Raw genomic sequence first — 22,006 nt, forward strand, 5'->3', positions numbered from 1 at the left:
AGTTGGCTTGAGAGGCTAGCTCTGAGCAGCAGGGCCCTGGTTCAGATCCCACAGTGATGCTGCACCCTCTACAGATAAGATGGTAAACAACAGCTCAACCTGGAGCTGGGCTGCCACGAGTCGCCGGCAATGGCGGAGGCTGCAGCCCCTGTGGCAGTGGGCTGCCATGAGCTACCGTGAGTGGCCGGCAGCCAGCGTGAGCTGCCAAGAGCCGCCGTGAGTGGCCGTCCAATGCCAGTGAGCGACTGCCTCACCCGGGAAGAGCGCAATGATAATACCAACATGGGCCGGTGAAGTGACGTCCTCCACAGCTAGACTGGGGAGCAAAAAAAGGACAGCAACTTGTCTGGTCCCCTTCCCTGATTCCCCAACACTATTCCCCTCCCCCAATTCCGCAGTAAAATCTTGAAAAGAATTAAATAAATAAAATAAAATGACAGGACCTGCCAAATTGTCCTCCAAAAAATATGTACCAAATTATAACCCTACCAACAGTGCATAAGAATTCCCCCTTTCCCACGCTCCCACTAGCATCAGATATTAAAAATCTTTAATTTGCACCAATTTGATAGATTAAAAAATAAAATTGTACTTTTTATTTCACTGATCACATGTTTATTAGCCTTTTTAATTTCTTAATTTCCTATTTATAGGCTTTGCCCATTTTCCTGTGAGGTTGTTTGTCCTTTTCTTATTGATTTGTAGGAACTCTTTATATATTAGTGGTATCAATTATTTGTCAGTTATATTTGTGGCTAATATTTCCCTTCAATCTTGGTTTGTTTGTTTTTTAATTTTCTTTAGGGTATGTTTCAGAGTATATAAGTTTCAAATTTTTACGTAGTTCAGTCTTTTATTTTTCATGTGTTATGTTGGTTTCATGTCAAACTTAGCAAGTGGACTTTCCTATTTAAAATTGTATAATTTGTAAACAGACTTTGTCATATTGGCTTATAGTACTGGTATTGCTTAGATTTAAAAAAAAACATTTAGATCTTTAATACACGTAAAGTATGTATTTTGTTTATAGTGTGAGATAAGACTCTAATGGTATTTTTTTCCAACTGAAGCAACCCATTGTTTAAATACCATTTATTGAGTAGTCCATTTCTACTGTACTGTACTCTGCCTTTTTCATATGCTAAGTACTTATATACATACATGGGTTTATTCCTGGAGTCTCTTTTTTTCCTGCAACAGCACCACACTGTTTTAACTACTATGGCTTTATAGTCCGTTTTGAAATCTGGTAAGGCTTTTCAAAATTTTTTAATATCCATTTTAATGATGTCTTTTTCAAGGTTCTTTAGTAAGCATTTATAGTTTTCATCATACGGGTCTTATACATTTCTCATTGGGTTTATCTACTTCTATGCATTTGATGGTTTTGTTGCTAATATGAATGAGATGTTTTTTCCTTTACATTTTCTAATGTGTTTATCGCTGTGTATGTAAAAGCTGTGGATTTGCATATGTTGTTTATTAAGTGACTATGTTACTAACTCTCATTAGTTCTAATATTTTTTGGTTTAATTTCTCAAACTTTCTGAATAGACAAGTATATCATGTCTAGTCTAAAGAGTTTTGACCCTTCCTAATATTTATACTTTTTTTTAGGTTTTTGTTTGTGTGTGTGTGTGTGTGTGTGTGTTACTGTATTGGGTAGCATCTTCAGAAGATAATTAAATAATAGCAGTGGGAGTAGACTTCCTTGTCTTATTCCTGAATTTAATAGGAATGCCTCCAGTATTTTATTATTAAGTGTGATGGTTGGTTGCTGTTGATTTTTTTAAAATGTCCTTTGTCATATTAAGGAATATCATTCAGTTTCTAAATTAAAGGATTTTGGACATTACTTTAAAATTAATATTGACTGTTAACTTTGAGCAAATGACTTTTCCATATCTTGAGATTATATATTTTTCTGCTTTAGTAATGGAGTAAATTATATTAAATAACTCCTAATATTAGACTTCTGTTGGATCTTGAATGAATCCTATTTGGTCATGTTGTTGATAATTTTGGTAAATACTTTAGCTAGGTTCTTTACATTTCTGTTAAAGTGACATTGGCATACACTTTTCTCTTTGTGTGTGTGTGCTAGCTTTAGTTTTCATCTAAGAGTTGTGCTCTCATCATAGAATGAATTTTGGAATAAGTCACATTTTTCTATATTCTGGAATAGGTTTGATCATATAGGAATTATCTGTTACCTGAAAGTTTAATGAAATGAGCCTGTAAAACCATCTGGATCTACTACCTTTTGATGGGAGGCAGATCTTTAGTTACCTTTTTAGTTCTATCTATTCAGAGCTTCCTATTCATGAGTTAATTTGATCATTTATATTTTCCTACAGAATTATTCATTTTATATAAATATTATGGAATTTATTCAACTAATATTTTATACCTTCTATGTGCTGAACACTTTTAATAATCCCTGTATCTATGTTTATATTATCGTTTTCCTTCTCAAAGATATTTATTTGTACTTTCATCCCACTTGCCAGATATTTGTCTATTTTGCTTTTTTTCAATTAACCAATTCTTGAGTCTACTGTTTTTTTAATTTCCCCATTCATTAATTTTAGTCTTTTTACTCTCACTTTTAAATTTCTTAAATACCAAAATCATTGTACCATTATACTTATTCTTCGTGGAGTATGATAAAATTACATATTTTCTAAGGTTGTTACTTCTTGGATTATGGTGTTTTTTTTGGCCCAGAGAGGGAATGTACATCTCCCAGTGCCTTTGAAGTGTTTAATGACAACCCCACGTGATGAACTGACAAATTGCTTATGTGGCAAGTGAGGAATATGTGAAATGAGACTTAGAATACTGTTGCTTACATTTATAGACATTAAGTGGCTGTCCTTTGGCAGTGATTTCTGGTATGAAAAGATGAAGGTCAAAGTACGTAACAGAATTTAACTGTAGTCTATGTACAACCTTTTTAAAGGGCAAAATAGGTTCATTTACTTTTGTTCTCGTTACTTTTTACAGTTAGAAGAAAAATATTCTAGTAGAGGGAGATTTCTAAATGCATTCAAAGAGAATTTATATACTGAAGTGTTAAATTCTAAATTGCTTTTAATCTTTTTAAAGTTGCGTGTTGTGTCTCAAGATGTGAAATTGAGCCTTCGTGAATTGGATGAACTTTATATCCTCTTTAAGGTACTAATAAAAAATAATACTCTTTTAGTAGACTTTTACCACAATCATGCTTAAATATTTTATCTTTAATTAATTTAATAAACATGTTTAAAAGAAAGTTATGAAATTATTTTTTCTGATTTAATGACTCTCCTTTTTTGTTTGTTTTTAATAGAAAGAGCTGTTTTTTTCTTATTATTGGAGTTTGAGTTACCCAGCTTTAAAGCACCATGACCCCAGTCTGCCATATTTGGAACAGTATCAGATTGACTGCCAGCAATTCAGAGCATTGTATCACTTGTTGAGTCCCTGGGCTCATTCTGCAAACAGAGACTCACTAGCTTTATGGACATTCAGATTGTTGGATGAAAACTCTGACTGCCTTATAAACTTCAAAGAATTCTCCTCTGCAATTGGTAGGATGGTGTCCAATAATTTTCCTTTATTTTTTCAAGGATTTTATTGGGGAATTGGGGGAGGGGAACAGCACTGGGGAATCGGGGAAGGGGAAAAGACAAGCTGCTGTCCTTTTGTTCTTCAGTCTAGTTGTGAGGACATGGCTTCACTGGCCCATGTTGGTATGGTGATCATTGCGCTCTTCCCAGGTAAGGCAGATCTGTCGCCAGCCTCTGGACGGCAGCTAACGGAGACTCTTGGTAGCTCATGCCATCTGCCAGCCGCTCACGCTGGATGCCAGCCTCTCACAGTAGCTTATGGCAGCCCACTGCAGCAAGGGCTGCAGCCTACGCCATCACCAGTGACTCACGGAAGTCCAGCTCTAGGTTGAGCTGTTGCTCAGCATCTTAGCTGTAGAGGACACAGTGTCACTGGCCCTCATATGTGGGATCCGAACTGGGGCCCTCTGGCGTCCCAAGCCAGATCTTAACCATTGCGCCACTTGGCCGGCCCTAATTTTCCTTTTTAAAGCAAAATATAAAGGTACCCCTAGAAATACTTGGCACTCCCTATTATTGCAGGTATAGTCAGATTTTTATCAGCCTGAGTTACATATCTCCAGGGTCAGCAACAACTGGGCCTTTTATTTGTTTGTTGCTAAATCTAAGTATATTGGTCTCATTTTGCCCCTACCCTTCCAGAAAAGCAAGCTGTTAGATATGGATGTTTTAATGATTAGCATGAAGAAAGAGAATGTCCCAATTTTCCCACACTCAGGCAAATGGATATATTTCAGGAGGACATTCTCCCCCAGTAAAAATCCAACCACATAGCCTAGGAAAGTGGTAAGAGAAATATCCAACAAACATGTTGTGCTTGTAGATGGGCCACAAGTTCTATCATTTTTTTTATTTTCCAGACACCCCATCATGCTTTCTTATCAGGGACTGCCCCTTGAAGAGGAGTTTTCTCCTCAAATGAGGCATAAGGTCGCATTCAAAAGACAAAAGAAATCTGCAGTTGCGGAAAGGGAGATAAGCAGAAGAGCATTTATGCCTCTGATAAAGGGCATTTTGCTTACACACTAAGAGGACAGAATCTGGCTAACTGGGTGGTTGTTTAACTGTTAGTTTAAGTAACAGAAGGTTTCTGCATTATAATTCCTGGCTAATATCTATCTGCACCTTAATTAATCTGTGTTGTTGGAACTGATTGAATGTCCTTTGGATATGTGACTATTCGCTATTGAATTTTATTAACAGACATAATGTACAATGGAAGTTTCACTGAGAAGCTTAAGCTGCTTTTTAAGCTGCATATTCCTCCAGGTAAGAGTTTAACAGTCTTTAATGATGTACAGGAGTTGATTCCATTTTAAGAAGTATAATTACAGATATAATTCCATTTTAACAAATAACATAATTTTCTTTTATGGTCTTAATCCCTTCACCTTTTCACCCAACCCCCCAAACCTCCTCCCATCTGGCAACCGTCAGTTTGTTCTTGTTTCTGTTTTGTTTGTTTATTTTGTTCTTTAGGTTCCACATAGAAGTGAGATCATATGGTATTTGTCTTTCTCAGTCTGACTTATTTCACTTAGCATAGTAACGTAATCTCCAATAGGATATAAGGTTATTCCTTTATTGTGGCCCATGGATCGTACTACCAGTACTTTTGCTGATGTATAGGTACAGTGAAATCTATTGAAGACAGTCTGTGTAGCAGAGGGGTTCACAGCTTTCCTTCCTGTTAATGGTCAATCAATTTAATGATAAATGGTTTTATATAAGAACTACCTATCATTTGCTTATTGGTATAATGTTGAATTTTTATTGTCTTTGTTGTCATTAGAGAGTAGAATTTAACTTTACACAAAGTGCCAAACTTGTGAAACACTACAAATTATTCAGAAAAATGAGATCAGGCAGCAGGGATAGTGAACATTTGGAAAAGGAAACAAAATAAAAGCTATCATTTATTCAGCACCAGCTCTGTCAAGGCATTTACTTCACATGCATTCTTTTTTTTTAAAAAAATAGTTATGAGTTTATTTGAGCCAACTTGATGACACATGCTAGGGAGCAAGATCTCAAATGCTCCCTACTTCACATGCATTCTTATATTTAATTCTCACAATATCCCTAAAAGGTGGTATCCTTCCAGTTTTGACAATAAGAAAACTAAGTGTCAGAAAGATTAAATTATTTGCCAAAGATCACACAGCTAATAAATTACATAGCTGGGATTCAAACTGAGGTCTGACTGACTCCAAAGCTCAGGTTTCTTTTCTTTTTTTTTTTTAGCTGAGCCATCCTGCTACCTGTTGGCAGCTCAGCGGCTGCTCAGCTCAGGCTGGACTCGAACTGCTGTTGCTCAGAGCTCAAACTCTTGAGCGAGCTCTTAACCAACTGAGCCACTCGGCCAGCCCTCAGGTTTCTTTTTATTCTATACTGCCTCAGTGTTACCTCACCATTCCAGTTTACTGAAGTGTTTCCCACTCACCTTCAGAGGCTGCCTTTTCCAGGCCTGATCCATATCTTTGGAAAACAGTCTTGGACTTTAAAGGAACATTGCAAAAGCACCTTTTATCTTACATAAAGCGATTCACAAATTCAATTCACAAAAACGAACAGCTTTGTGTAAAGCCATACCTGGGCTCTCTTTTCAGAGTCTTCCCAGGATAGCCAGGAACCATTCTTTACCAGACCAAAAATGTAAAAGCCATCTTTAACTCTTCACACACACCGATCACAAACACAGCACTAAAAAGCAAAAGACAAACAACCTAGTAATTTAATTATGAAAGCCTTTACATTGTCAAGTCAAATTGCTATTAGAAAGTCTAATGTTGTCATGGAATGAATATGCTTTCAGTTGAAGGATCAAACATAGAAAAAAATACGATGTATCTGTTAGAGCACTCAACTTCATATTTTTCTTATTATTTAAGATGTTTTTAAATAACCGAGGTCACATTTTCAGAGATTTCCAAATGCCAGATTTTCTTATTTCAACTCATAATGGCTCTCAGAAAACTACTAAAAAGCAAGTAGGAGAAACAATGGAACTCAAAATGATCAAGTACTTTTGTTATTTGCTGTACAGTAGAGTAGTACCACTTCCACATTTCTTCACATGTCTTTCTTTTACAGAAAGCCTTTGTTTAATGCTCTGCCCCCAGATTTACTTGACCTATTAGTAAATGTGATATGGATTATCTGTTTTCAGCTTATACTGAGGTGAAATCTAAGGACCCTACAAAAGGAGATGAACTTTCTGAGGAAGATTTACTTTATCTCAGTCAGCTCCATGGTAAATATCTGTTCAGAAATGTATTTGTTTTGATTAGTCACTCATAGAGATCTTCGTAGCTTAAATATTCTTTACCCAGCTATCTCTAGTAAAATTTGGGTTAATTATACCTTATGTTTCTTCTGTGTTACCAGAGCACTTAGCGTAGTGCTAAATGCATGGTAAATACTCCATAAGTATTTGATTGACTAAACTGCATTTTGGGTTTTGATGTATGGAATTTTTTGTTTACTGGAGAATTAGAAAGAAAATGCATTTTGTTCCTATTTATGTTGCAGAAATTTCTAAAATGTATCACATCATTTTCATGCCTTGTTAAAAATACAATGAAGACAATGGACTCTTTGATAACTGAAGGTCATAGCTATTATTCAAACAGTGAATACTTATTATAAATCACTGTAGGTGTAAGAGACAGGGATGATTCTGTCTGAAGACATAATTTGGAAGTGTTATGAACTTATTTTTGTGTCCTTGGTTTCTTTTCCATGAATATGAATATCTTATAGAGAGATAAGTCCTGACTAATGTATGTTTATGGTTACTATATGTTAGTGTTTGAACAGTAAGTTTGAAGAGACCTTACAGATCATCTAGTCAACACTTAATTATATAGATAAGGACACTGATGCCAAAGAAGGAGTAATGGCTTGTGTAGGATTTCACAATGAGTTATTGCCACAATCCATTCAGGACTATTAGCACAGTCTTCCGACTTCCAGTATGTTTTTTTCTCGAATAATGGAAGTAAAACAATTTAATTTGAGGAAAGTCACAAAGAAAAAAATACCACACAGAAATAAATCCTTTTTTCCTATGGATGTTCTTTTTACTATAAAAGTTTTTCAATACTTTGTCTTCTAATGATAGGAGGTCACATCAGCTAAAATTTGTTTGCTGAATTGAAGAAAAGAAATGTGCTTATAAGTATTTATATGAAACATTATTTTACTTACAAAAGGCATTTGTTAAATATTTCACAAAATGCAATTGTCCTCTTTTCCTCTAGTTTCCAAGCCTGAAAATGAGAAGGAAGCAGAATCAGTAAAAAACAGCCCTGAAAAAGGTACTATGATCTAGAAATATTTAGTTTATGAAGTTATTCTTTTTGTAAATAGGGTTAACTACACACAGAGGAAAAGCAGATTGCCTTGAAAGGCTATTGATTTGTCCTGAAAGCTTTTTCAGTTCCTTCGTATTAGTTTAACAAATTATTCTTTCTTCTCTTGATACTCAAGTCCCCGAAGTTATAGAAAATATAATAGTAAATGACCCATAATTGCTTAATTTTATTATTTTAAAGATAATTACTTTTAATTACTAAAGTAATAGATAATCCTTGTAAAATAAATTTAAACAATATAGAAGTTTTCATACCTCCACCTAACACCACCCTGAAGTAAATGTGAAAACATTTTGGTTTACCATATTTGCCGGCGTATAAGACGACTCGGCGTATAAGACGACCCCCTAACATTTCCACTCAAAATACAGAGTTTGTTATATGGTTGGCTGTGTGGGATTTTGCGAGTGTGGTAAAATCGCATAACAGCAAAATCGCATAACAGCCGAGCATACACCCAGCAGCACTGCTGATGCCTGAACCGTATGTGGAATGAAGTGGGCGGGCATCGGGAGGCCACTATGGCACGGGGCAAGCACTATGGGCAGTCTATCTGAAGTGTACCTGGCGTATAAGACGACCCCCCACTTGGAGGCATATTTTTCAGGGCCAAAAAATCGTCTTATACGCCGGCAAATACAGTATGTCCTTTCCAGATCTGTTTATACACAAGCATGTATAGACATCTCTTTTAAAAAAAGCAAAACATTCTGTAAATACTGTTCTACAGTTTGCTTTTTTTGATTTTTGATATATCATGGACAACTCATTCAGCCTTAGGCTTTAAACTAAAGGAACATTGCGGAAGTACATTTTAGTTTAATACAGTTGGATCTATCTTATTCTTTTTAATGGTTGCAGAGTATTCCATTGTTTGGTTATAGCATAATTTATTTTAATAATAGCCTAATATTGATGAACATTTAAGTTTCTGATTATTTATATTACAAACTATGCTGCAACAAACATTTTTATACTTAAATTTTAGCATACTTTTACACATATTTCTTTAGGATAAGGTAAATTCATAGAGGTATGAGAATGCTGAGTCACCAAGAATATGCACATTTAATATTTTAATAGCGGCTGTCAAATTGCTCTCCAAAAGTCCATCATTCTTTTTAGGTTTTTGAGTAACAGTTAGAAAAATAATTGCTGAAGATCCCTTTATTTATGACAACTTACCCAGGTTGTTCAGTACCCCCACTAATTTTCTAAGGAATATTAAATAATTATTAATAAAGCCACTTTAATATCATCTTGATTAAACTCTTCAAAGGAATGAATAAGTAGTGTTTTGAATTTTTGAGAAAGAGCCACCATAGACCACTTTAGTATTTACATATTAAGAACATCATATAGAAGCTATTTTAAACTTAGTAGTATGCATGAAAATGTCTACATGAAATTTACATCATCCAGGGTGTACTGTTTAATCTAAAATGCATCCTTCTCCATCTCTCCTCACGTCTTCCCTAGTTCCCAGCCTTCCCAAAGTAAAAGTTTTAGTTTAGTGGAAATGGAGAAGTATCCTGAGAACCAGTAAGTGAAATAAAAGGTAAATTCAGATCATTTCCTGGATAAAAAAAACAGGTAGAATCTTATAACTCAGTGAAATATCTTTCAATCATAACTATTCTTTTTGAGATTTGGGCAAATATAGTGGACTGTTTCTTATGAAATGATTTTATTCCCTTCATTCAGGCAAAGGAAAAGTTGATATTCAAGCATATCTAAGTCAATGGCAAGATGAGCTTTTCAAAAAAGAAGAAAACATTAAAGATTTACCAAGAATGAATCAGGTATAGTACTTCCAAAAAAAGATCCTAGGTTCTTGTTTTTATTTTTATGAATGTGGGTGTATCCCTCTCTAAAATAACTTACATGTTATTACAAAAATAGTTAAATAATCTATGTATCATCTCTGTAAGTTTTACATGAACACAGAAGAGGGAGATCAAATTTTTTTAACGCTTAAATGCATCTAGTGTTTCAGTATAGTTCCTCTGCTATGACAACATTGAAAAGATGGATATATACCGAGGTGCCAAAAAAATGTAAACACGTTTTAAGAGATCTCGTACATTTTTTGGCACCCTCTGTGTGTGTGTGTGTGTGTGTGTGTGTGTGTGTACAGCCAAAAAATGTATACACATTTTAAGAGATGTTATCTATGCTCAAGCAGTAGTTCACCGTAATCAGAAGCGTCTGGATGCTGATGGTAACCACTTTGAGCACCTCCTGTAATTGCAGAAGTCAAACCTGAATTTGTAATCATCTTTTGTTATCGGTATATATATATATATTTTTTTTTTAATTGGGGAATTGGGGGATGGGAACAGCACTGGGGAATTGACGGAAGGGGAACAGACAAGTTGCTGTCTTTTTGTTCTTCAGTCTAGTTATGGAGGACGTTGTTTCACTGGCCCAAGTTGGCACCATCATTGCACTCTTCCCGGGTGAGGCAGATCAGCCGCTGGCTTCTGGACAGCCGCTCACTGCGGCTGCTGGCCGCTCACACTGGCTGCTGACTACACACGGTAGCCCATGGCAACCCACTGCAGCAGGGGCTGCAGCCTATGCCGTCGCCGGCAACTCACAGCAGCCCAGCTCCAGGTTGAGCTGTTGTTCAGCATCTTAGCTGTAGAGGGCAGTGTCACTGGCCTTCATATGTGGGATCTGAACCGGGCCCTCTGGCGTCCCAAGCCAGCTCTTAACCATCGTGCCACTCGGCCAGCCTGTTATCGGTATATATTGAGTATTACAATTTTAATACAGTTTTCCTTTCTTAAAATGTGTATACATTTGTTTGGTACCATATGTGTATGTGTGTGTGTGTATTGATATATATGTATGTATGTATTTTGGTGTTTTCTATTGTCAGCTTTATTAGCAATGTACATTTATTCAGTAAACACTTTTAGTGCCTACTAGATGACACACTCAATGCTAGGTGCTAGGAATAAGAAATTACTAAAATAGGTCATACCCTGGTTCCTAATCATGTATTTGAACCTGCTCAAACTATACTAATGGCTAGTATTGACAAAATTCTAAACCTGTCTCTTTCTTACACAGTATTCAGTTGGTCTTTGTTCATATATATATATATATATATATTAAATGAAAATCTGTTGGTATAGATACTAAGGATTCCCAAAACCTTACCAAAATGAGAACTATCAAATAGCTTAGTAGACTACGTAATTTGATAGTTGAATAAGTACTTTTTTAAATGAATCAATAAGGAAGTATTTATTCTAACATTTTTATAAATAGTACTACAGACTAAAAAAAAGAAATAAAACATGTAAGTTTGATAGAATATATTGGGTTGTCGGAAAAGTCATGATGTATTTTTTCTATGGTTTTCGTTGCAAAAATGCGTCATGGTTTCTCTGACAACCCAATATTTTTATGAAGGACGTCTTCATATTTGTTATTTATTTACAGATAAACTTTTCTGGTAGGATGAACTGACAGGACTCTTGTGTTGGAATGTCATGGATTATCCAGGGGAAATTAGCAAACAGTCCAGTTTATTTCTCCACTTGGGCCTCACCTCAGCCTTTAAAGAGAAACAAGTCCAAATGGGCCCCTTAGAGCTACCTTGTACTACTATTGTAGATAGGTCCCAAAACATTCTTCCCTAAATGTAAGTCGTCCCTGTTGAGTTGCCCACTCTAGCCCTTTGAGAAGATCAAGGGGATCTCTTCTTAATCCTTTCATTAAGATTGTTTAATGAATGAATGATCTACATGTAGGGAAAAATAGGACTTTACCTAATTAAAAGTACCTCCTAAAGCTGAAGGAATGCTGGCAGGTAAGCTGTCCAGAATGTATTATATGTATAATATATGTATATAATATACTGTTGTTAGGCAACAAATGAGATGTCTTAAATGGAATTTTCTAGATGAGTATCTAGGTTGATACTCATCTTCCTAGAACAGAGGTTGGCAAACTGCGGCTCGCGAGCCACATGCAGCCCTTTGGGTACATACATGTGGCTCTGAAGTAAAATTGAAAATGAAAATAAAACTCTCATAGTTTCATTTATGAAATTTTTAAAGGATATTATTCACATAATGGTGATTTCATTTGTTTTATGGCTCTCGAATAATTTTTAAATTGTTGTGAGGGACAGGATTGGCTCTTCCGTCTCAAAAGTTTGCTGACCCCTGTTCTAGAACCAAGATTTATTTGAGGATTAATCTATTCTTGTAACTTCTGTGGTGAAGGTTAAATAGTACAAATTCTAAATAGGAGACTATTCACTTCTAAGCTCCCTTTATATTTGCTAAATCTAATATCAAATGTGATATTTCCAACTTGTGTCTTCTAGTCACAATTTATTCAGTTTTCAAAGACACTTTATAACTTATTTCATGGGGACCGTGAAGAAGAGTCGTTATATCAAGCCATTGCTGTTGTGACCAGCCTTTTGCTCAGGATGGAAGAAGTTGGAAGGAAACTACATGGCTCTACATCATCAGCCAAAGGTTTCTCTGGTACAGTTGGTGATTCTGGAGGAGCCTGTGAGGAGAAACCAGAGAGCAGCTTGGAGAAAGATCCCACCTTGCCCAGGGAAGAACCTCAGTGGTCATTTGCATTTGAACAGATTCTTGCGTCTTTGTTGAATGAACCAGCATTGGTGAGGTTTTTTGAGAAACCCATAGATGTAAAAACCAAACTAGAAAATGCAAAAACCTCTCAGTTAAGCTCTAGAACCAAGATGTAAATCTCTTAACAGAAATTGCCTATCAGACAAGTTTACTAAGATTCCTGTAGCTGTCAGCTTAATTCCTGGGAGTAGAAATCAGGGATTTATCTTGTTACCAATGTGTTCAAAGGTTTAAAAAAGTTTATTGGAGGAACAATGATTCATTCCTTTGTAGTAATCTCTAATTTTGATACTCTCCAATACAAATGTACTTTTTATATTTTACAAGATATGCTATATCTGGGGAGTATGCTAAATGGTGCCACCAGAGGGCGCCACCATATTGCTTTAGTAAGAAATTACTTGTTTGTGTTGCTATTTACATATGAATTAACTGATAATTTTGAAAATGTGTGTTATATTTGAGTATTAGTGATGACAATATGTCATATTGATAAACGCTACTTTCCAAATTTCCTCAGTCCTATTAGAATGCTTAGAAAACCAGGCTTTTGGATTTATAGTCTTAATTATCTACAAGATTACCATACTGGGGGCTCATTTTCAAGTTACCTAACTGAAATAGTATTAACTTTTTAAAGTTAACCTCATTCGGTCTTCTAAAAGTAATTTTTTTAGTAACTTCTGAATTCTCCCTACCTGAGCAGTTCAGAAACTGCTGACTCACACTTCTAGCTGTTACTGATAAAAACAAAGCAAGAACTCAAAACTCTGGCAGGGCTAATATAAGGGAAAACAATATTGGATTTGGATTTAAGCTGGATAAAGCCAGCCTTTTCAGAAGGATTAAGAAACAGTTCAGTTAACTGTATAGGTCTCTCATTAAACTGAGAAATTACTTGAAATTCTTTGGAGCACGGTGGTTTGTGGCATTTATCTCAGAATAGCCTGTGACTGCTTTGGTTCCAGCTTTAGATTTTGGATTTTCACCAGATATATCTTAAGTTACGTTAGATAGACTGAATTATTGTATTAGTCTGGCAAGTTCATAAAGTATATTTGTCTATAATGATTGTTAAGGTAATGTATAGAATTGCTGGTATCTATCTAAAAAGTTTTGACTATCTGATTTAGATGTATAATTTCTATATACTTAATGCTGCTCATATGTCAGTCATTACAATGCAAGTCCAAGTGGAAATAATAGGCTTTGTTAGCACTTTAAAAAAAAGTAAATCACACCTGTTTAACCTTCTATGCTGTTTCTGACAAGAGCAATTTATTAATCAATTGACTTCAGAATTGTGGGAAGAAATCCATTGCAGCTTCTTTCTTCACCAAAGACTTTGGTTTTAATCCCATTGACCTTTTGGATGTGAAACAGCGAAAGGGTAGATATTCTTTAGAGTGACCCAAGAAGTCTCCTTTTCTGGAAAGACATTGGTATACAAGTAGTCTGCCTTTGGCAAGACTCCACTGTGAACAAGGTCTAACACAGAGGGCTTTGTCACCATAGAATATGTTATTTTCAGAGAGACTAAAGAATTTATATGTAGAACCTTTGAAAATTTCAGTAATTGGGCTTGGCCAACCACTTAGTAGTAGTATCTTCAAAATGATTTGCTCAACCTTGTCTTTTCAAGGAAAATACCACTTAAAGAGATAGTTGGTAAATAAGCATATATTCCTTTTCTTAGAAATGATTTGCTGAAACATGCCCAGATTGTAGAGTTAATAATTTATATGTAAACTACCACACATCTGCTATTATGCAATGATTGATAAATTAGACTGCAGTAGCTCTAGGAAGACACGAGGCTCTGCGCTTATGTACAAAGGCACTATTGCACATACTTTGTTTACTATTTTGTCAATTGTATTTACATAAAAGATTCTTAAGCGCATATGTTATTAATATTTGGTATGATTTTTAAGTCAGAAGATTAAAGATTACCTTAGTATTGTAGTCTATATTAATTAAAATTGAATGCTTAAAGAGATTTTTGAGTTGCAAAAAGATTATACAGTCAAGTTAAACATTTGTTTTGTGAGTCTGCAGGAGAAATAAGCTAAACACATAGTTTTATAGTGGCTACCTTTTTAAGCAAATGGGTTGTTCTTAATATTAAAAATCTTATGTAAGGGCCGGCCGAGTGACTCAGTTGGTTAAGAGCTCGCTCAAGAGTGTGAGCTCTGAGCAACAGCCATTCGAGTCCTGGCCCAAGCTGAGCAGCTGCTGAGCTGCCAACAGGCGGGAGGATGGCTCAGCTAAAAAAAAAATCTTATGTGTCTGTGTCAAACTGAACCAGTATGTTATACATTAAATTAAATATGTTATAAAGTAGCTTTACTTGTCTTTATAAAACTACATATTATAAATCTATTATAATAAACATGAAAAATGGTTTACATATTACTATTTGTTACGATAAATTTTTATTTACACTTAACTCAGTTATCACTTAAGGACTTCCGTCCCATGTTAGTTAAGATTCAGTTGCAGAGAACAGAATTCACTCTAATTAGCTTAGTCAGGAAAAGATTTATTGCCAGACATTAAGTGGCTTACAGAATTATCAAGAGGACTGACTCTAAATTGAGCTTTCAAGAACAACATCCACAGTTACAGCACAGAACCAGGCCACCAAGGGAGTTGCTAATTCTTCTACGATTAGGAAACTGCTACTTCCCACTGCCATGATGAAAAGCCAACATTACAGCTGCTACCTCCAGATCCTTGCCCCACCTGCTATGATTTACATCAGCAAAATAGATGCCAAGCCTCTCAGTACCCACAGCTAGCGACTAAACTGCAATTAAACAACCCAACATCTTCACAACCACATTTACCAGCAGAAATGGCAGTACCATAGCCTCCACCTCCCTTCTGTTGTTCAAGTCTCACGAGTATACATCTGATTGGCCTATAATATATCCAGAATCCTAGTTGCCAGGGAATCTGAGAAATCTCTGTTTTAGCTTTTTAGCCTCTGCAGTACAGGACGGCACACTAAGAGGCTGGAATGGACATCGGGCACTGTTTGTTTTCTATTGCTGTGTTACAAATTACCACACACACGTTTATTATCTCACCCTTTCAGTTGGTCAGGACTCTGGGCTCAGATTAGCTGGCTCCTCTGTTTAGGATCTCACATGGCTGCAACCAAGGTGTCAGCCAAGGTGGTTCTCATGTCAAGGCTCAACTGGGGAAGAATCCACTTCCAAGCTCACTCAGGCTGTTGGCAGAATTTATTTCCTTAGGATTGTGGTCCAGAAGCCCCAGCTTTCTGCTGGTAGTCAGCTGGAAGCCATCCGCAGTTCCTAGACGCTTCACACAGCTCCTACCAGCTGCCCTTAGCTTCTTTAGGCTGCCCAAGGTTCCTTGCCAAGTGGGCTTCTCCAAATTGGTCACTTACTTCATCAGTCCAGCAAGGAACCTCTAGAGCAAGTCTGCTGGCAAGACAGCATCTTAGAGGGCCGACCGAGTGGCTCAGTTGGTTAAGAGTTGGTTTAAGAGCACGAGCTCTGAGCAACAGGGCCGCCGGTTCAATTCCCACATGAGCCAATGATGCTGCGCCCGAGCTGAGCTGTCACTGAATTGCCAACAGGTGGCAGGATGGCTCAGCTGGTAAGAGCACGTGCTCCTAACAACAAGGTTGCCTGTTCAACATGGTGAGCTACACCTGCCCGCAACTAAAGACTGAACTCGACACCTTGAGCTGAGCTGCCACCCGGATGGCTCAGTGGATAGAGCGTGCACTCTTAACAACGAGGCTGCTGGTTTGACTCCCACATAGGATGGTGGCTACGCCCACCCGCAACTAAGACTGAATACAGTACCTTGAGCTTAGAGGCCACGAGCTGCCGACGGGCAGCGAGATGGCGACTGGCGCCCTCCACAATGAAGATTGAAGAACAACAACTTGTCTGTTCCCCTTCCCCAATTCCCCAACACTGTTCCCCTCCCCCAATTCCCCAATTAAAAAAAAATTTTAAAAACAGCATCTTACATAAAGTAACAGAATCTCACAGTACTGATCTCATCCCCTTTGCCATATTCTGTTGGTTAAAGGCAACTCACAGGTGGCGCTCACTCTCAAGGGGAGAGGCTTACACAATGGCATGAATATCAGGAGTCAGATAGTAGATGCCAAGTGGTATTTCAAATGGCTGTATCAGCTAACACTCCAGTCAGTCATAATCAACAGTTGTGGTAAGTCTGCGTCCTCACACACACTTGGAATGGTCTGCCACTTTTCATCTTAGCCACCCTGGTGGGCGTATAATGGTATCTCATTGCTGTTTTGATTTGCACTTCTCTGATTTTCTTTAAAATACACTATTGAGGTATAATTTACATACAAATCAATGTACCCATTTGAAGTGTACATGTTGATGAGTTTGACATGTGGTGTATCCACCCACACCCCAATCAAGGTATAGAACATTTTCAATACCCAAAAAAGTTCCCTTGTTCCCCAACCAGGTCAACCGCCCTTACCCACAGGCCCAGGCAACCCTTGATCTGCTTTTTGTCATATGTTAATTTCATCTTTACTAGAATATCATAGCAATTGGGTCACACAGTACATTCTCTTTTGTGTCTGCCATTTCTGGCCCAGCGTAATATCTGTAAGATTCATCTATGCTGTCGCCCATATTGGAAGTTTATTCTTTTTAGAATTTCATTAGTATGAATAGACCACAATTTGTATATCCATTCACCTGTTCATTGACATTTGAGTTGTATCCAGGTTTGGCTGTTATGAATAATGTTGCTAGGAACATTTGCATACACATTTTTTTGTGAACATGTTTTCATTTCTCTAGGATAAATACTCAGGAATGGGATTGGTGGGGATTGATGGAACATATAAATATATTTTTAACCTCATAAGGAACTTCCCGAATGTTTTCTAGATTAGGTGAATCATTTTGCATTCCCATCAGCAGTGTATGAGAGCTCCAGTTGCACCACATTCTCGCCAGCATTTGGCGTCCTTAAAATTTGACTTTTTAATTTTGGCCATTCTGGAAGGTGTGTAGTAGTAGTTCATATTGTAGTTTTAATTCGTATTTCACTGATGACTAATGCAGTTCAGCATCATTTAATGTATGTATGGGCCATTCTTATATCTTTTATGAAGAGTGTTAGCATCTTCACTGATTTTTAATATTTTTTTCCAGTTTTATTGAGAAATAATTTACATAGTATAAATTTTGTATAATTTTAAGGTGTATAGCAAGATGGTTTGATTTACATATATTGTAAAATGATTACCACAATAGATTTAGTTAATGTCCATCATCTCATCTCATACAGATATGATAAAAACAAAACACATTGTTTTCTCTTTGTGATGAGAACTCTTAGGATCTAGACTCTCTTAACTTTCCTATATATCATACAATAGTGTTAACTATAGTCACCAGGCTGTACATTACATCCCTAATATTTATTTGTCTTATAACTGGAAGTTTGTACCTTTTGACCACCTTCCTCCAATTCCCCCTTTCCCCCACCTCCTGCTTCTGGTAACAACAAATCTGATCTCTTTTGTGTGCGTGTGGGTTTTGTTTTGTTTAGATTCCACATAGAAGGGAGATCATGTAGTACTTGTTTTTCTCTGTTTTATTTCACTTAGCATAATACCTTCAAGGTCCATGCAAATGGTAAGATTTCCTCATTTTTTATGACTGAATAATATCCTATCCTATTTTGTGTATCTGTGTATACACACAAAAAAATGTATACACATTTTAAGAGACGTTAAATACTTTGGTCAGTGTTGCTCAAGCAGTAGTTCACCATAATCAGAAGTGTCTGGACGCTGATGGTAACCACTTTGAGCACCTCTTGTAATTGCAGAAGTCAAACGTGACTTGTATTCATCTTTGTTGTCAGTATATATTATTACAAATTTAATACAGTTTTTTTCCTTTCTTAAAATGTGCATACATTTTTTTGGCACCCGTGTGTGTGTGTGTGTGTGTGTGTGTGTGTACACATATACATACATACATACATACATACATACATATATGCACACAAGCATACATACCATGGCTTCTTTATCCATTCATCCATCAAAGGACACTTAAGTTCTTTCCATATCTTGGCTGTTGTAAGTAATGCTGCTATGAACATGAGGGTGCAAATATATTATTGAATTAGTGTTTTTGTTTCCTTTGGATATATTCCCAGAACTAGAATTGCTGGATCACGTGGTAGTTTATTTATAATTTTTGAAGAACCTCCATACTGTTTTCCATAGTGTCTGTGCCAATTTACATTCCCACCAACAGTGCACACGGGTACTCTTTTCTTCACATCCTAGCCAGTATTTGTTATCTCCTGTTGTTTTGATGATGACCTATTAAGGTGTGAGATGATATCTCATTAATTTTCATTTCCCTAGTGACTAATGATGTTGACCATCTTTTCATGTACCTATTTGCTGTCGTTTCATTTGTATATCTTTTTTAGAGAAATGTGTATTTATGACTTTTGGGGGTTTTTTTTGGCTATTGAATTGTATGAGTTATTTATATATTTTGGAAATTAACCCCTTATCATATAGATGGTTTGCAAATATTTTTTTTCCCATTCCATAGGTTGTCTTTTCATTTTGTTGATAATTTTGTTCACTGTGCAGAAGCTTTTTAGTTTCATGTAGTCCCAATTGTCTATTTTTTATTTTGTTGCTTGTGCTTTAGGTGTGATTTCCAAATCATCACAAAGTTCCATATCAAAGAGCCTTTTTCCTCTGTTTTCTTCTAGGAGTTTCATAATTTCAGGTCTTACATTTAAGTTTTTAATCCACTTTGAGTTAAGTTTTGTGAGTGGTGTGAGATAGGGTCAAGTTTCATACTGTTACATGTGAATATCCAATTTCATTTTACTATCTATATCAGTTTACCTTTCCTTGTCATTTCATATAAAGAGAATCATACAATGTTTAGTCCTTTGCATCTGGCTACTACTTTAACTTATAATGTTTTTGAGGTTCATGCATGTGGTAGCTAACTATCAGCGGTCAGTTCCTTTTTATTGTTGAGTAGTATTCCATTGTATGGATATATCACAATCTGCATCAGTTCAACAACTAATCTACATTTGGATCATTTCCACCTTTCGGCTATTATCAGTAATGCTACTATGCACATTTGTGGTGCAAGTGTTTGTGTGGTCATGTGTTTTAATTTCTCTTAAGTATGTACCTAGGAGTGGAATTTCTGGGTCATATGGCAACTCTATGTTTAACATTTTGAGGAACTGCCATTTTTAGTGTTGTTCTTATTTCTGTAGTAGTGCTTTTATGGATTATTTGTAAGTTTTCCCATGATTTTAGAGAACTTTATGTTTAATTTTCTGCACCTTTTTGGAATTTAAGTAGTATAAATCCTTAAAGTGCTTTCTAGGGGAAGAAATCATTTTCCTAGCTTGCTGAGTACATTCAGAGTGGCATAACATGTTCATTGTACTCAAATACTCAGGCAGCCTATCTTTGGAGAAATAGCATGAACTGAAGGTTTTGTAAGCCATTGCCAATGGAGACTACCAAAAGTCATCACTCCCGGCAATTCTAACAAAGCTACTCCTCATCTATTCACAGTTTGGTATATACAGAACCTTGTGGGCAGCTTCCCTGAGTTGATTAGGAAATAGGGTATCCAGGAAAGCTGGGAAAACAAAAAATTGGAAATATTTCAGCTACCTCTAGGAATAAAGTCACAAACATTAGCTTCTCTCATAACTTACCCAAATGGATTTTATGCCAGATCTCCAAGGGTTTCTCCCAGAAATTTTTGGGGCTTGTGTCTGCATTTGAAAAGCAGACTTTGTTATACTGAAGTTTCTTTCACAATGCTTATTAAAATTCAGCTATGAAATTTTACAATTTTAGGTTGTTTTATCATATAAGTACCTGATCAAATTTCATTCCAACAAACCTATGAGGTTGATAGGCTCAAGACAGTCCCCATTTTAGAGAGGAGGAAACTAAGTCAATTGTCCAAGATATTACAGACAGTAAATGACAGAACCTGAAAAGGTACCAGAGTCAAGCCTCCTGATTCTGGTGCTCTTTCCTTCCCACAGCACTGCCCCCACCTCAGAAAATATTAAATATCCATTAATCAAATATGATAACTTTACATAAAGACTAGATTTTTATTTTAAACTTTTCCTACCTATAGAAATTGTCATCAGTTTTCTGAAAGTGTTTTGATAATAAACACATTTCCATGGATCTGTTTGAGCAGGGGAAATGTTCACTGTTAGCCCAAGACAGAGCCCTTACTCCCAGGCTGACAATTCAATACATAGTCAGGTCACTTTGGGTGACCATGAAAGAGCTACACACAACTAGAAGCTCAAAATGGATTTCAATTGAAGTTGAAGTTGCTCCCCAGGTCCTCAGAAATCAGAGGAAATTAAGCAACTACACCCTCTGCCCAATGTAGACATAGGCTAGCTAGGACAAGACTCTGACATGTGGGCAAATCTTCCTACGTGGTGGGGGTTCAAGAATGAGTTTTCATGCTTGAATCCCACCGCTTACCCTTCTTCTCAAAGCTACCCGTTCTCTCAAGGGTTTTCACTGAGAAAGCTATATACACAAGGACCAATTAGCAGAAGAGCAAGTGAAGTGTCATTTATTAATAAAAGCTTGATTCGAGAATTCAGCATATGCTTGGTAACCCCTCTCTCCCTCTTTCTTTCTGTTTCAGGGTTCTCTGGTTTAAAATAATGGATTGGAAAATGCACTTTAAGCTACTCCCTCCTCTCTGAATATGAGAAGCTAAGGTCTTCATAACATATTTGGCCTGACCTAATCATCCAGAGCAGGTGGACCCAACTACTATATATAGTCACAGATGTGTATCACTTTTCATTGTTATGAGCCTGCTCATCAATGTAGCCTAATGATTGATCTCAAACCAATTAGATTAGTAGCTCCTAGGTAGGAAGATCTAAGAAAGACGTATATCAATCTGCTCTCTACCATGGACCAAGGCTGAAGCATGAAGAGAGGGTTAAAAATGTTCCCCTTCCTAACAATGACAGAGAGAGAGAGAGAGAGAGAGAGAGAGAGAGAGAGAGAACACTTGCTGTTCCACATATGTCTATTGGGAGGAGTTGATTTTAATGCTGGCTTCCTTTCTTGGGTTTCCATGGTGATGAGAGAGTGAAGAGCAAGTGACCGCAGGAAAAGAAATTCAGTGCTATCCAGAGATCCAGTGCTCCAGGAGGAAGTAACACGATTCCACTTAAAAGAACCAAGCTTGCCAGCGATTCAGCATGACACAGGGACTAGGTAAGGGGTCGTGAGCTCAAATATCATTGAGCTCACGTCCCCTTGTTATCTCAGCAGTGCTTGTGCTGTTGCCAG

The 22,006-nt window shown here is 36.6% G+C and overlaps 1 protein-coding gene across 4 annotated transcripts in view; it reads left to right on the plus strand.

The window, feature by feature from the left end:
• TBC1D8B (TBC1 domain family member 8B) overlaps positions 1–14,806 on the plus strand; it is a 50,411-nt gene extending 35,605 nt beyond the window's left edge. For all 4 annotated transcript variants that reach the window (XM_019661481.1, XM_019661482.1, XM_019661484.1 and 1 more), the window contains 7 exons: positions 3,109–3,177; positions 3,332–3,572; positions 4,815–4,880; positions 6,781–6,864; positions 7,874–7,930; positions 9,692–9,789; positions 12,333–14,806. In XM_019661481.1, the coding sequence (XP_019517026.1) occupies positions 3,109–3,177; positions 3,332–3,572; positions 4,815–4,880; positions 6,781–6,864; positions 7,874–7,930; positions 9,692–9,789; positions 12,333–12,728 (1,011 nt within the window). In that variant the 3' untranslated portion in view covers positions 12,729–14,806. The remainder of the gene's footprint in view (positions 1–3,108; positions 3,178–3,331; positions 3,573–4,814; positions 4,881–6,780; positions 6,865–7,873; positions 7,931–9,691; positions 9,790–12,332) is intronic.
• The last annotated feature ends 7,200 nt before the right edge of the window (positions 14,807–22,006 follow it).

This window comes from Hipposideros armiger, unplaced genomic scaffold, assembly GCF_001890085.2.
Source record: "Hipposideros armiger isolate ML-2016 unplaced genomic scaffold, ASM189008v1 scaffold_350, whole genome shotgun sequence".
Classification (NCBI taxonomy): domain Eukaryota; kingdom Metazoa; phylum Chordata; class Mammalia; order Chiroptera; family Hipposideridae; genus Hipposideros; species Hipposideros armiger.